Source organism: Gouania willdenowi, chromosome 1, assembly GCF_900634775.1.
Source record: "Gouania willdenowi chromosome 1, fGouWil2.1, whole genome shotgun sequence".
Classification (NCBI taxonomy): domain Eukaryota; kingdom Metazoa; phylum Chordata; class Actinopteri; order Blenniiformes; family Gobiesocidae; genus Gouania; species Gouania willdenowi.
The window spans coordinates 35,556,778-35,571,726 of NC_041044.1; the positions used below are offsets into that span (position 1 = coordinate 35,556,778).

At 40.0% G+C, this 14,949-nt stretch overlaps 1 protein-coding gene across 3 annotated transcripts in view; it reads right to left on the minus strand.

Moving 5' to 3' along the window:
* Window positions 1–784: 784 nt before the first annotated feature.
* LOC114468250 (tuberin-like) overlaps window positions 785–14,949 on the minus strand; it is a 33,000-nt gene continuing 18,835 nt past the window's right edge. For 2 of the 3 annotated variants that reach the window (XM_028455237.1, XM_028455077.1), the window contains 16 exons: window positions 14,401–14,562; window positions 14,138–14,296; window positions 12,784–12,896; window positions 12,000–12,239; window positions 9,979–10,227; window positions 7,982–8,071; window positions 5,098–5,258; window positions 3,892–4,508; window positions 3,730–3,808; window positions 2,702–2,788; window positions 2,444–2,630; window positions 2,221–2,360; window positions 2,039–2,117; window positions 1,248–1,339; window positions 1,080–1,178; window positions 785–1,002 (listed from right to left, as the gene is read on the minus strand). In XM_028455237.1, coding sequence (XP_028311038.1) covers window positions 844–1,002; window positions 1,080–1,178; window positions 1,248–1,339; window positions 2,039–2,117; window positions 2,221–2,360; window positions 2,444–2,630; window positions 2,702–2,788; window positions 3,730–3,808; window positions 3,892–4,508; window positions 5,098–5,258; window positions 7,982–8,071; window positions 9,979–10,227; window positions 12,000–12,239; window positions 12,784–12,896; window positions 14,138–14,296; window positions 14,401–14,562 — 2,713 coding nt within the window. In that variant the 3' untranslated portion in view covers window positions 785–843. The remainder of the gene's footprint in view (window positions 1,003–1,079; window positions 1,179–1,247; window positions 1,340–2,038; window positions 2,118–2,220; window positions 2,361–2,443; window positions 2,631–2,701; window positions 2,789–3,729; window positions 3,809–3,891; window positions 4,509–5,097; window positions 5,259–7,981; window positions 8,072–9,978; window positions 10,228–11,999; window positions 12,240–12,783; window positions 12,897–14,137; window positions 14,297–14,400; window positions 14,563–14,949) is intronic. The other variant, XM_028455160.1, reaches the window with a different exon arrangement.

Genomic DNA, 14,949 nt, shown 5'->3' on the forward strand with positions numbered 1-14,949 from the left:
TCAACACAAATTTTTGCAGTCAACATTATCAACTACGCTACTAATAATTTTTGCATCTCGAGACAGTCTATATATTTAATTCTTTTTTTTTTTCCCCCACCTTGGCAAGAATCTCAAACTTCACCAGAGTAAAATCCTCATATTGCTTCATGCTCTGCAGCTTTAATCTTATGTGAGAAACCGTTAAAAATAAAAGTCGACTATGCCTTCTAGTTATAATTTGAGTGAATATATTAATAAAAAGTAATCGAAACATTGTTAGTTGGTTAAAATAAAGAGCGATTTAAGTTGTAGATGTTAAATACAACACAAAGATCTTTATGATTCACTTTAAAGACAAACTGATCTGTACGTGTTGGTGCAGCTTCAGTTATCTTTGGTCATAAAAGGTGTTTTTTTTTCCATTTTCTCATTTTTTGATGGGCCAAGAGCTAAACAAGTTCTCATAAGTAATAGTGAGTCAAAACCTGATCAATACAATTTACTTTCTGCTTTCATTAGTTTTTGTTGGCTTAAAAAAACAAAAAAAAACTTTGTGAGAATTGTACTACCAAAAGTATCATGTTGAAATTACTCATTTTCCTTTCTAAAATCTGCTTCCCAGCTGTAATATCAAATTAACACAATGACTAGATATTGAACCAAAATGATAACCAAATTAGAATGAACTGAAACAGAGATTCTTCAGAGTTGAGCTCTTAATCTGAACATAACAATCCTTGTTCTGTGAGAAACACTGATTTTTAGTTCTTCCTTTGGGACGAATAAAAGTCAAACTTCAGAATTTAATCTTTTCTTTTTTTTTTCTTCATATAATTTTTTATTTCGCATCAGCCACGCAGCTTAAACAAAGTCTGTGAAATCGTCCACGGTGGACACCAGTCGTTTTCGCTGCCCACTGGTTTCTGGGTTTTGTGCCTGCGTGTTCTGCTGAAACGACTTGTTGTGCCCTTGTGTCAGTGAGATCCCTGGAGTGGACCTGGACTGGATTTCCTCCTGGGCCTGTGGACGGAGAGCACGCTTTACAGGAAGCTCAAAAAAACAGAAAATAAAAACTCTTTTATGCATGCTCTTCTTACTCGTGTCCGGATCCTCTTGATGTGTCGTAATCTGGCGAGCCACTTGGAGGCGTATGCATCTGAGGGGTTTGCTCTGTACTGGTGCACCAGTGAAGCCATCTACAGGCAATGGAAGGAGCGTGAAGTGTGTGTGGATGTGAGTGTGTTTGCACAGTGAGGGAGACTTACATTTGCATGCAGGGCCATCTGCCTGACTAACAGCGGAAGGTTTCGATCTGAGACTATTTTGGCGACTGTTATGTCGACTAATCCCTCGAGATCTGTAAAAAAAGGAGCAAAGAAATAAAGACAAACGTGACGTTAAAGAGAAGAATACTTAAAGGGGCACAACAAAGAATTTCAACCAGATTTGCACTACAGGAGAAATGACAGAAAAATGTATTATATTTGTCAGTGCTTGCAGTTTTTCCATGCTTGTATCACATGACCGCAGTCAATGTAATCAAATCAGTTGAAACAACTCTTAATATTTCCAAAATCCTGCACTTTTCCTCAAATGATGTCACGTTGAATCGCGAATCCTCGGCTCTACGCGGTAGATACAAAACAGAAAATCGGTCTCTTGCTCATATGTTTTGGTTATGCTCCCAATTAACAAAAATGGGAAACAAAATTAAAAAAAATACGTCACATAATTTCCACCCAAATTAGATAAAAGTTGGTCACAAAATCAACTAAATGTGAAAATGAAGATCCTGCAGTTATTGACATATTGCTTAGATATTGCCACTGCCTTCCATATTTTAAATATCATTTATACATGAAAGTGCAAACTAGGGCAATATAATGTTTAAATACTAATTTTCCCACCTAAAACCTGTTTCCCAGTTAAGATCAAACTGGTCTCGATTGAGCTAAAACTCAGGGAATGTTGAATTCAAACTTTATGCTGCAAAGTCAACCAATGAGACAATAATGGTAATAATGGGCTTTTAATACTGACTGAAGTGTTTTCTTACCTTTGCGACACTGGAGAGTAACAAGGTTACATTCAAAGTCCAGAGGTTTGATGATAACTTCCACAAAGTTAAACTGACCCTGGGAAGGAGAAGGTGGAAATCACACTGTGTTGGATTTGGATCAAACACACTCAAACACAAACACACACTCAAACACACACACACGGCTGTATCTAAATTACCTTGATGGTTCCCAGTTTGTACTCCTCCCCAGAGTCGTTGTAAACCACCATGACGAAGTCGTTGCCAATGTGGCGTTTTTTATTACAGCAGCCTTTGTCGCTCTCCCTGTTCGGCATCAATGTGGCGATGTGGAAAATTGCTGCAGAAAATGATGTTCACATAGTAAAATAAAGCTCTACACACAGTATAAAAACAATCAATAAGCCTGGTCTACACACTAACCCTGCATTATATCGTCATGCCAACAGTAAGTGAATTCCCCATCATCCCCATACTGGTCCAGCCCTCCCAGGAAGATCTGGTCTGGGTCGCAGTCTTTGAGGTGGATCAGTTTTCCCAGTCCTGTCAGAAAGGCTGCGTAGCGGTTGGATCCGTACTCGTTGGACAGAATGGCCACCTCGTTGTTCACCTGAGAGAAAAGATCCAAAATCTAACGGAATTAAATCAATTATTCTTTTGGGACAAATATCAGTTTCTTACCTGACCAGCTCCAACAAACACAACACCTATCTTATGGGTGTCATAAGGAGGCATCTGATCCAGAACCTTCACAGCACGGTCGATCACCTTCAATATGAAATGAAAACACTCCCGTTAAAGACTAAGAATCAAACTCGTCTTGTGCATCCTCAATGTATTTATTTAGTCAGGCCTTAGATTTACACTGATTTCCTATTTCCTTGGTGTGGAAGCGTCTCTTTAACTTCCTTTCCCTTCAGTTCCTGATCCCATCCTGCATATATCAACTAAATGGACTAAAGCAGACAGAGGCAACTGGCAGCAAAATGTGGCTCATAAATACAAAATGACAACAAAAACCGACTCAACAACCACTTAAACAAAATTAATACAAAAACACACAAAAGGAAACTGACATAAAAGGAAAATACAAAAAACATCAACAAAAAAACAGAAAGGGACCCAAAAAGGCACAAATCTACAAAATTACAACAAGAACAAAAAAATAACAAATAACACACGTAATGACTCCATTATGTGTGACCCCCATGTCACATTTCAGGTGACCCCACATAGGGTCACAACCCCAAGTTGAAAAACTCTAGACTAAACCAATTTGGTTACTTTAAGTCAGTGATTCTCAAACTTTTTTGCCTTAAGTACTTCCCTTTTATCCAACTACATTTTTCTCAGAATACTATGAAAAAGTAACTATAGAGAAAAAATGATGGAATGAATGACTGACCTTTGTATTTCTGTTAATGTCCTAATTAAGATCTTTATTATTCTATATATCATTTTAGACTAGAAATAAACATAAAACCCCATATTTTGTATGCTTTCATTTGTAAATTTTCCTCTCTTTCAAGTACCTTCTATAGCGCCATCGCGTACCCCTAGGGGTACACGTACCTCCATTTGAGAAACAATGCTTTAACCAATGCACGACAACATCTAAACTCCACACAGAAAAGTTCTAGGTTTAACCCAGGAATTGACCACTGACATTATTTCTAATGTCTAAAGTTTACCTGGAAAGATCAGCTCACCTGAGTTTTGGGCAGCAGCAGTGGTTTGTTGGCTTCATTTCCAAAAAACGGAGAGTGGTAAAGCTGCAGGAAGACAAAGCTGGGAAACAGAAAACATTGGTGAGTGATTTTATTCCTGATTCTGTTGATGTTGCATTATCTGAACTTAACCGTTTGAAGCACCTCGGACTCAGTCCAGAGATCTTCTCGGTGTTGCTGGGTCCCGGTCGGCTCTGGTACGAGTCTCTGTCACTTCTTCTCTCTCTCCTGGAAGAAGGTGCTGACACTGAGATGGTGTGGCCCCGCGGTCGGTGGCCCCCACTGGGAGAGATTGGTCCAGACTGCAGCGGAGCTGCTGGTAAAGACAACCTCAAAACAGCTCCTCCTCCTGAAGATGGAGCCACGCTGGGGCCATCAGAGGCCTGACTCTGAGCTCCTGGTCCAATGGCGTCCCCGGCCGGGCTTTCTTCTATCCGTTCTTTCTCGTAAAGACACAGCGGGGGCTGAGAAACACTGTCCGACGACACTCTAGGCCGAGGCGTGTCTTCCACCACCGCTGCTGCAGACTCTACGGCGGCGGCAGCGTTAATAAATGCTTCAGGTAACGTCTGGAGCTCTGGAGAGGAGCTGGATTTGTTGAGGCCGTGGCCTTGTGACTGAGCGTGGGTCTGGAAGGGCAGGTCTGGGTCCTGAGTGCCTGGGGTGGTGGCCCCAGTGTTGGGTTGATCTATGGGGATCGCTCCTTCACTCACTTCTTCCAAAGTCGACTTTTCATCGTCTTGACTGGAAGTGGAAGAGGACTGGAAAGCAACAAATACGTTTCATTTTTAAAAAAATGTGTTGGAAAACCAATAAGTTTGATTAAATCTTTATGCAACTGTTGCTAGTATTTGATTCTCTCTAATTGGCTCCAACTATAGGCTACGTTCACACTGCACATCAGGTCTGTTAAAGACAATATGAACAGCACAATTCTGTTTATTTCAAATCTGTCCCAGGTCACTTTCATATATGGTCCTCAATCCGATACGCATCTGATTTTTTGCAATGCGACTGCAGTCTGGACGGCCGAGGCGCTTTGAATCCGACTCCTACGTCATCATCAAGCAAATCTGTTGGAAAGAACATTCCTCATTGCGACACAGTCCTACACTTGACGCCTCCATATTTACTTCCGTAAACACCGTACGTGCCGGTAGGGTCATGTGTCACCTTAGGACCTCTTCTGTGCATGCGGCTCACTTCAGGGTCGCATTCTGTTCATACTCCAAACTAATTGAAGATGCATTTAATATGTAATATAAACGATCACATATCCGAATTGTGCATTAAGACCTGCTGTGTGAACGTAGTGTCAGTTAAATAGTTGACTTCCGTCGTTTCACTCACCCTGCTGAGCACTCCTGGAGGCGGAGCCTTTGGTAACTTGTCCACAGACATGAAAATAGGATCGAACGATGGCGTCGGCTCAAACTCTGCGCTGTCCAACCAATCAGGAGGGGTGTGAGCTGTGGAGGCAGCTGAGCCCTCCTCCAGCACAACCACCGAGTCTACAGCAGCAAGTGAGAGTGGGACGCATTAACGTGATACTCACTGGACACTGTTAGAGGCGCACACACACGCACACAGAGGTAAGGCCTCAGCCATGTGTATCCGGATATCTTTAAAAACTGTTTTCAGCCATAAGTCCACATAGATCTGGGAAATGGGTGCTAAATTAATATTTAATGAAATATTGTAATTTTTATATTTGTATAGGAATATTTCCAACAGTGGTTAGTATTGGCCGTAATTGTAAGTTGGAGAAACACTCAGGTGTGTGTGTGTGTGTGTGTGTGTGTGTAGGGGGAGATGACTATGATATTTAGTCTGCTTTTAAAAATCAATCAGAACTCTTCCACTAGTTCAACCTAAACAATCTTTAGGTTTTTGCTAAACGCTAATGAGTATTATAGATACATTTTGACCAGAACTGTTTTACCCACGAGGTGGACTTTGTGTGGACAGCATTTGGCAAAACTCTTCTTTCATCAATATCCGGATACTTGTGGATTTAACCTTGTGCTCTGACCAACACTTAAGATTGGATCAGATGTTAGTCCTCATTCTGAGATCAACGCATCACATTTTATCTCCACACACACACACACACACGCACACACACACACTAACCAGCCCAACATGTCCATCCACACTGATTCAGATCAGCACACTGCTACGTATCACTTCATCTACTGGAACACCAGCAGGACACATGCATCTGTTTGACTGTGGGTTATTATTATTTCAGCACTGCAGCTACTGCAACAGCAGCCCAGACCCTTTCCTCCACTTCTTCCTCTTTCGTCTACACCTCAGGGAAAACTAACTCAACACTTTAGCCTTAAACTGCAGCTTAAAACATGTTACAAAGGAAAGCAGGGAACGCCTTTACTCAGCTGAGGTCTGGGCTCTCCTGTTGACATCAGAGGGTCAGAGGTTAAAGTTCAACCTGGGAGTATATTTCAAAAAAACGGTTGATTAGGGAGTGTCGATTAGAAAGAACAGAATCACGTGTCAATCACTTACACACCACCTTCTCTGCTCAGGTTAGACCAGCGAGGAAAGCAGAAAAGCCAAATCTCTTCACTTGTACACGGGTCAGATACGAAACTGGTCTTTGGCACAACTGAGTTTTATCTGTTGGGTGCGTGAAACGAGGCGGCAAAAGGCCATTGCCAATAAATACAATTAAATGTTTGTTTTTTTAGATTAACTGGTTGGGATTTATTACTAATGTTGCCATCAGTAAAAGACAAAAGACACACTGATCAGCCAAATTATTATAGCTACGGATCGTGGCATTATGTTACAGAAGGAGACAATTTATTCCTAAGCTTTGGCCTCAGACAACCTGTTGCAGATTATGATAATATCATGGCTGATCAGAGGAGATTTATTCAGTGCCAATGTTAGTGTTTGCAGTGGAGATCAAAAACTTTCAAGCAGCAATTTCACCCTTTTACATCTTTTTTTTGAGTAAATGATCTTTGATTTATTGATCTGTGAGGCCTACACTATGGCTGTGTTCAAAATGTCATATTAACGTACTACTCATACTAAGTCTAACGTCAAAATTAGTATGTAGTGTGTTCCAATTAGATTAGAAGAGTTTGCAAGAAATACCCGGATGTATAGTATATTGGGACATTGTTGAAGTACACACTAGTCATACACAACCGCCCCATGATGCATTGCGAGCAAAATGTAAAATCGCCCTGGGACTGGCTTTAAGCTAAAAGTCAAACATCCCCTTTTCAAAATAAAAGCATCTCTTCTGGTCTTCTATTAGTTTTTTTTAAACCCTTTTGTAAATAGGGCTCTTGTTTTGAAATTAACCAGAAGTTTAGTCAGTAGCACAATGGTGTGTCTCTGAAAATCTCTGAAATGTCTGCATAAAATGTGTTTTCATAAATTAATAAGCACATGTGGCGAATCAACAGAGATATTTAGCCTCAGTGTGCTTTAGGTTTTTGTTGTTGTAGGGTCAAAATTAGGGCTGAACGATTTTGGAAAATAATCTAGTTGTGTTTTTTTCCCTCAATATTGCGATTTAAAATGCGATCTTTTTTTTTCAAGGGCCTCTTGTCGTGTATTTGTCAATGAACACAAGCAAAAAGTCAATTTGTTTCACAATAAACAAGTTCAGATTTATTTAAACTTTAAATAAATATAAAATCTAAATTTTAAAGCACAATTACAACAATAAAGCAAACAAATCTGTGGCTATGCCTCTTCAACATACTGTATCTAACTAACTTCATGTTTCATGAAACATGTGGACTGCACTTCTTAAACACTCTGAACTTACCAGGACAAGACAGGACAAGAAAAAAAAAAATCTTTTTTAAAATTGCAGCCTTTGCGATTACAAAATTTTATTATACTGCGATAATATCGCAAATGCAATTGATCGTTCAGCCCTAGTCCCAATGTATATTTGGTAACTTGGAAGTATATTTCAGTGGAAACGGTCACCATCCTAATCATACGAATAGCATTTAGTAGACAGTATATACTCATTGCTTGTGTAGTGTATAGTACGTTAGTATTCGATTTCAAACACAGCCTATGTTTTTATCTGATCTCCAGGAGCTTTAAAGATGTAAAAAAAAAACAACTACCTCAAGTTTGTGCTTGCAGACCACTGGCTTGTACAAGTGAGAGGAAATATACTACACCAGGAACTTTCTGAAGGTGGAGGTGGAAGGCACACACAGGAGGCTGACGGTACCTGCCCAAGAAATGCTCCTGTGCAGCCTGCCAGGGGCTGGGGGGCCTGGGGGTACAGGGCCCAGGCCCAGAGACCAGACACAGTCGCCCTCTGCAGGCGGGGGAATGAACGGTGGCGCGAGAACAGCCACAAAACAACCCACAGTGGTGAGGGTGAAGAGACATGGAGAAAAACCCATCAGAACAAAAAGGAGACATGAAAATGTGGGGAAGGTTCAACTGTGGTGAAAAGCATTGTTTATATTGTCTAGGTTTAAAATGGCAGGATTAGCCATAGGGCACATTTCTACACCCCTACCATTAATCCAGTGTTTTCCTCAGATCTGCTAGAACTCAGATTTAATATGTTCTGTTATGCTGATGATAATAAATGACTCCACAATATACTTAGCCCCTCATCTGCATTATAGAGAAGCCCAAAGGCAACAGTTGCAGCTGAGAGTCAATGAAGGGAAAATAAATGAACCAAAGAAAAAAAAACAAGCAAATAAAATTAGATGAGAAGTTTTCCTGTGACAGTTGTTAATCTTACTTTGTAATGTGTGCAGTGTGCACACATTATAGTTCCAAACAGTTCCAAACAAAAAAGTGTAGCCAAATAAAGTAATAGAAATTGGCTGCGTTGTTCAACAATCACCAAATCCAAACTGGTCTTTCCACAAATTTGAAGTTTAGAGGCAGGTCAACGTTTGGCACAGTTAGGGCTGGGCGATATGGACCAAAATTCATATCCCATATTTTTGTCCTCAAAATAATGATATATAATATTGATATTTTTAACTCAATAACCCAGAAAGACAATTCTGGGTTAAATTTGCTGACGTAAAATGCCACACAGGCACATATATTAACAAATATCTACGCAATGTGTGCCACATTTGGCTTTATCTCCTGTTAAGGACAGCATGTGAGTGAGTTCTGTAGTGTGGCTTGTTTAGGGTTGTTTAGGCTTGGGTTGGGGTCAGTTACAATGAAGTTTTTTTAAATTATCTACGTTCAATTACAATTCAATTATGATTACGATTATCTGCATTTTTTCCCAATTACAAATAAATTAGAAATATTATTTTTGACCTGAAAGTCAGTTACCTTTACATTCTCAATTACTAAATTTCAATCACAATTTTACAAATTTTTATACGTATCGCGTTGTAATGATTGTACGTGGTTTTGTATGTGTGTACAATGTCGTTTCAGCAAGAGGTGGAATTTAGCAATAGCTATAAACTCTTTGTACAAAATATCAGTTACATTCACACTATTGTTACTCTGTATCATCCCTATTCAAATAAAATTCTATTACATCCAACTCTAACCCATTAACCCTTCTAACCCTTACCACCTGTATGGGTCGGAAGATTCACTGACAGGTAGTGGGAAAACACATTTTAATAATTGTTAACTACCGTACATATGTGTAAGCCATAGAACTGTTTGGCATTTAATCAAATTATAATTGACAATTTGAATAGAATTTCCATAATTACAATTACAAAGTCAATTCAAATAGGACTACAACAATACAATAATTACAATTACAATAATTGTGCTATAATTGTAATTGATTATCAATTACAATTATAATTGAACCCTGCACTGGGTTAAGGGACGCACAGAAATCCATCAAACTGTGCTTTTCATGCCATCCTGAGAAGAAATGAAAGGAGTGAGTACTAAGATGATCATTTCAATTAAAAAAGCAAGCTATGAAATAAAAACATCTATCAATATAAGTGATATTGTAATTTTTTTTATCGCCAAAAAAATATCTGGACTCTCGACATATTGCGCAGGCCTAGGCTGAGTTAATTAAAGTCCACATAGCAGCAGCAGCAGCAGCAGCGCATTCACACACGTCCTCACATTCACTGGAAAGAGAAGATCTTCTGTAATGCAGCTCACCTTAGGGTCTGACTCACATGCATCCTTCACAACCACCAATATGTTCTTTGATATCACAAGTGTGTTCTTTAGTGCCTCCTCGGGGTGTTTACTCACCAGTATTGGAGCGTTGAATGAGGTTGGCCTTCACTCCGACACCGCTGTGTGTTTGGGTCAGAGGCTCAGAGGTTGTCATTGGTGCGGGGGCAGCAGTGCTGGCGGGGGCGCTAGCGGTCTGAGCGAGGGGCTCCTTTACTCCCTCCATTGACATGAGAATGCTGGACAGCTCCTGAAGGGGCATGTTGCCGAGCTCGGAGGAGAAAGGGCTGGGAGGGTTCTCCAAACACATCAGCCAACTGGTGTTCCCTGCATCGATGGTGAAAAACAGACAGAAAAGACAAAAACAGTCAGACAGAAGAGTGTAATACACACATGGGGTTGGAGCAGACCCCAACCTACAAACAGCACAGCACAGGGAATACCATTGGAAGGCCACAGGTTTGATACACATACAGAGTAAGGGTGTAAGAAAAAACTCGATCTGGCGATATGTCACAATAATTCACCACGCGATTATTGTATCGACCCGAAAAAATGTCCAAATAGAATCATGTTTTTTTCAAGAAAAAACTATTTAATTGCGCCAACATATGCATAGCACGTAAACTGCCAGTCACTAGGTGTCAGTGAACGACAGCAGACCTTGTTAAACTACCTCACTCTTCTATGCATTTTAGCTGGAAGTTGACTGCACTTTATTTTACTAAAACATACTGGACAATTCTATAGATGTATGCGATTACTTTTAAAGTAATTTAACAACTTAGAATATAAATCTGTTGCATTGAAGCAAAAGTTAAACTTTTTTGAAAAATGTAATTTGACAGTTTAAAAAAAAAACATACCACTCGTTTTTGATATTAGTACTTGAACTACAGTCAGTTACCATTTACTTGTTCTCGCAAGTTAAAAAAAAAAAAAAATGTAATTAATAACATTTTGTACTTGTAAAAGTGAAATTCGTAATTACTGATATCGCAATACATATGGTCTTGTTTAGTGTCAATATATATCGTATCGCGACATGCAAATTGTGAATCGTATCGTCAGATTCATGATTCTTTCGAAAGCAGGGAGGGACATGAACAGAATGCTTGAAGCTGATTGGGCGAAGCGCCTGTCCACCATGATTTGTTTTTGCCAATCACACGGAAACAAATTATGATGTCATCAGCATGCGCCGCAGAGATGGACTGATCATAGGTTCATGGCTCAACTAGTCTCGGACACTCAGATGGACTATCTTTCTATCCAATCCTGTTTGCCCCTCTGTTCACTAACTCCAACCAGTCAAAGCAGATGGCTGCCACCTCTGAACCTGGTTCCGCTGGAGGTTTCTTCTTATAAAAAAGAGGGAGTTTTTTCTTCTCACTGTCGCTAAATGTTTGTTCAAGTGGATCTTGTTGGGTTCTTTCTTTCTTGCTCTGGACTTTATATTTTGTTCAGCGCTTTGAGATGACTTTGTTGTATAACAACAAGGCTCTGCTTTGCCGTCTTTTCCGTCCAAAAATTTACAAAACGCCTCTCGCTGTTGTTCTTTCAAAAAGGACATGCTGCATTCTTCTAAAATTCAGTTTATAGCAGCTTCCACGCGTTCATCCTCCTGCGTCGACATCTTTCTATTTTGATTCAGAACTATGCTCATAGCGGTAGTCCAGCTCATTCCTCTCCCCGCAACTGTGCATGTACCAGTTTTGCTTTGGCGCTTCTGCCTTCACTACACCCGGATATCCCGCCCTAAACCACAACACTGCTTCATGATTGGTTCAAATCATTTCGGTTCGGATTCGAAAGGAAAAGGCGGGAACAGTGCAAGATGGATTCTGGTGTTTGTAAACACCAGGAGATTCCATCGTGTAGACAAGGTTAGTAAGGTCTATCTTTGGTTCAAATGTTTTCAAAATCCAATACGTACTTTTGACGTAACCCTGCTGACAGACTAACAAACAATTGGTGGTAAAAATATTTCCTCCTTGGCGGAAGTAAAAACATCTCAACTGAAAAGATTTTAACAGAATCAGCCAAAAAGTTCCTTCGAGTTAAATAACTGAGTTATGGTTTCCTAAGTTAGCAAATACCTGATGGTCTTCGAATGAAGATCTCTGCCCAGCCTTGTGTGAGCATAGGGACAAACTCAGCCAGGTTGGGGTTGTCCAGAGGAGGAGGAGCTGATGGGGTTGCAGAGGTGGAGGAAGAAGGACCCAGACTGTCCATGTTGGAGCCCGTGGAAGGGGAGAGCGGAGCAGCTAATTCGCTCTCTGACGGCGAAACCAGAGGACTAAGACTCTTAGCAGGACCAGCACGGAGAGCGTGGCCACCTGAGATGAAGCATCAGAAAAACATAATGATTCTTTTATCTATCCACAAGTCAATAAATCACATTTATGAGTTTTCATTTTCTCTTTATCTGTTTTTGGGGTTTTTAGCTAAAAAATTATCAAGAATTGTTAAACGATGGGAAACCACTGAATCAATACAGCTGGTGATCAGGTAAAGGCCAGTAAAAGGTTACAGCCTCTTAACATTACAACACATAAAAATACACATTTTTGACCATCATACACTGCCAGTCAGAGGCACAAACACATAGTATAATGTTGTATGTGTAGATTGGACATAACCATCTTGTTTCTAACAATAATAGATTACATTATGTGTTGCATTACTTTCTTTTAAGATTGCCAATGACCATGTTGCACAGGAGGTAAACTGGGAAGTGCAGCAAAACATATTTAATGCAGAAATGAATTAAACACAATACTGAACCAGACTTATTATTAGATGTAAGAGGTGAGAGGATGTGGTACTCTTTATAAGGAGGAACAACAGATGCCCACGGCCCATCAACTGATATGTCATTACCAGACATTGAGCGGACCCGTATACGTGTGGCTCTGGTATGCTGCTGGCTGGACTGTGACTCTAACTTGGCTGGAGCCTCTTTGGTTATCCGGGTGTGCAGTGATGGATCCGACCTGCAGGTTTAAAAGGAAAAAAGGTAAAGGTCCAAACCTGAGATTACTGTTGTTACGAGTTATTTATTGTGTTATCATGACAGTGGATGATTTGATCTCTGTCATAATTAATTAAACTTTTCTCTATTGTGATTTCTAAATTGGCAAGAACGCTACTCCAATCATCGCTAGTAGCGATACACCGAAATTCCGGCCACCAAAAATTTTCGGCAGAAAATGACCCAAAAGTGCATTTTCGGTTTTCGGCCGAAACACTTGTGACTTTTCTTACAGAAACAGGATGTTGTAAAAATGCAAGCAAACAGTGCGGTCAGTGCATGCTTGTTTGGAAACGGGCCAACTTGTTCGCTGACTCACAGAGTGGCTGAATACATCTGAACACCAAGGTGATTTCTGAGCAGCGTTTGAGATGGGGGACGTACAGGAAGTGTGATTTATGTCTCAGTGTCAAGTCGACACTGTAGTTATGTAAGCACATCATCAATTATTATTAATCTGGTTTCAGAGTCTGTCAGTGCTACAGATAACAGATTTTCTTTGGTCCTTTTTCAGATCACATAAGATTTAATTTCTGTCAGGACATGAAGAAAATTTCAACCAAAAACTTAAAAAGTGTATCTGGAGAAAATTACCCACCCTACCTTTAATTAGAGAACAAATTTAATTTGACTCTCTTTCAGCAGTTTAGTCAGTTATAGGCCTGTACAATATTATATAATGTCAGTTTTAATTCTAGTGCGATTAGTACACATTTAGAGCCACAAATGCATTGGGACTAATAAATTGTATAATTATTTATTTTGGTGTTTCGGTTTTTGGTCTTGGCCAAGAATTTTCATTATGGTGCATCTCTAATAGCTACTAAGCATTTAGGTCCATACCCAACATACTTTGGTGTAAAAACATGAATGTTCCATATGCAGGTAATAGAAAAAAAATATGGTTGAGTTGCATTATTTAAAGAACAACAAAATTCAACTGAAAGATGCATTGCACTCAGTTTGTTGTTGGTTTGGATTTTAAGTGTTTTGTTAGTATTTCATATTCTAAAATATCCGTACCACCATGTTTTGAGTAGAAAAGTAGAATGAACAGCTTGTTTGGACACCCCATAACTGGTAAGATAAAGATGAGACGCTATGAAGCAGGAGCCAAGCTAAATCATTACACTTCCTATCACAGGACATATTTAAATGTCCAATGTGTTAGAAAAGCAATCCTTGGGTTCATCTAAGAATCACCTGGTCATCTCTCCTCCTCCTCCAAGACGCTCTTCCATGTCCATTCCCAGCAGCGCTTGTGTTCGGATGCCTCCGCTGGTTGTTATGGTAACCAGCTTGTTCCCAACAAGCCAGGTCATACTGCGACCTCCCGCCAACAGGAATTCAGCAATCGGAGACCTGCGCAACGTTGGAATACCAAACTTGTTAACAGCTGCTCTCGCTCCATTTCCACTAAACATTGTCCTGTAAAGACATGCATATTAAAAAAAATAACTACCAACCTTTTTGGAAGTGCAGAGAAGTTGGAAAACACATATCGGGCCATCATGTCCAAACAAGTCTCTGTTAACTCCAGGTGGACGGTTTTTAGCCCCTCGTCTGCTTGAGTCACTGCATTTTCATCGGCAGAGCCCAGACTGCAGGTGGTGGTGGAGGTTTGCATCCTACAGGAGGAAACAGTGAAGCGTCAAACATGGATACAAGGAGAACAGACAGAGTCATGCTACATTATCAAGCCATGCACATAGCAAGCATGCAAGCACTGATGTCGAGTAGTAAGAGAAAGAAATAGGAAGGCACACATTTGCTCATGGATCTAAGCAGAGCCGTTTCTAGCTTTGGCCTATACAAATGCTAAATGGAGACCCCAGTTTGCCTTACAGTATATCAAGAGATTCCTGATCTGTTGAATAGTCTATAAAAAGGCAAACAAATAAATAAATAAAAATAGAATAATAGATAAAGTGGGGCAGAATCAATAAAAAAAAAATTTGGCTGTCCATTACATTGTAAAATGATAAATAATGTAATAAGGTCTACTGATATAGGGT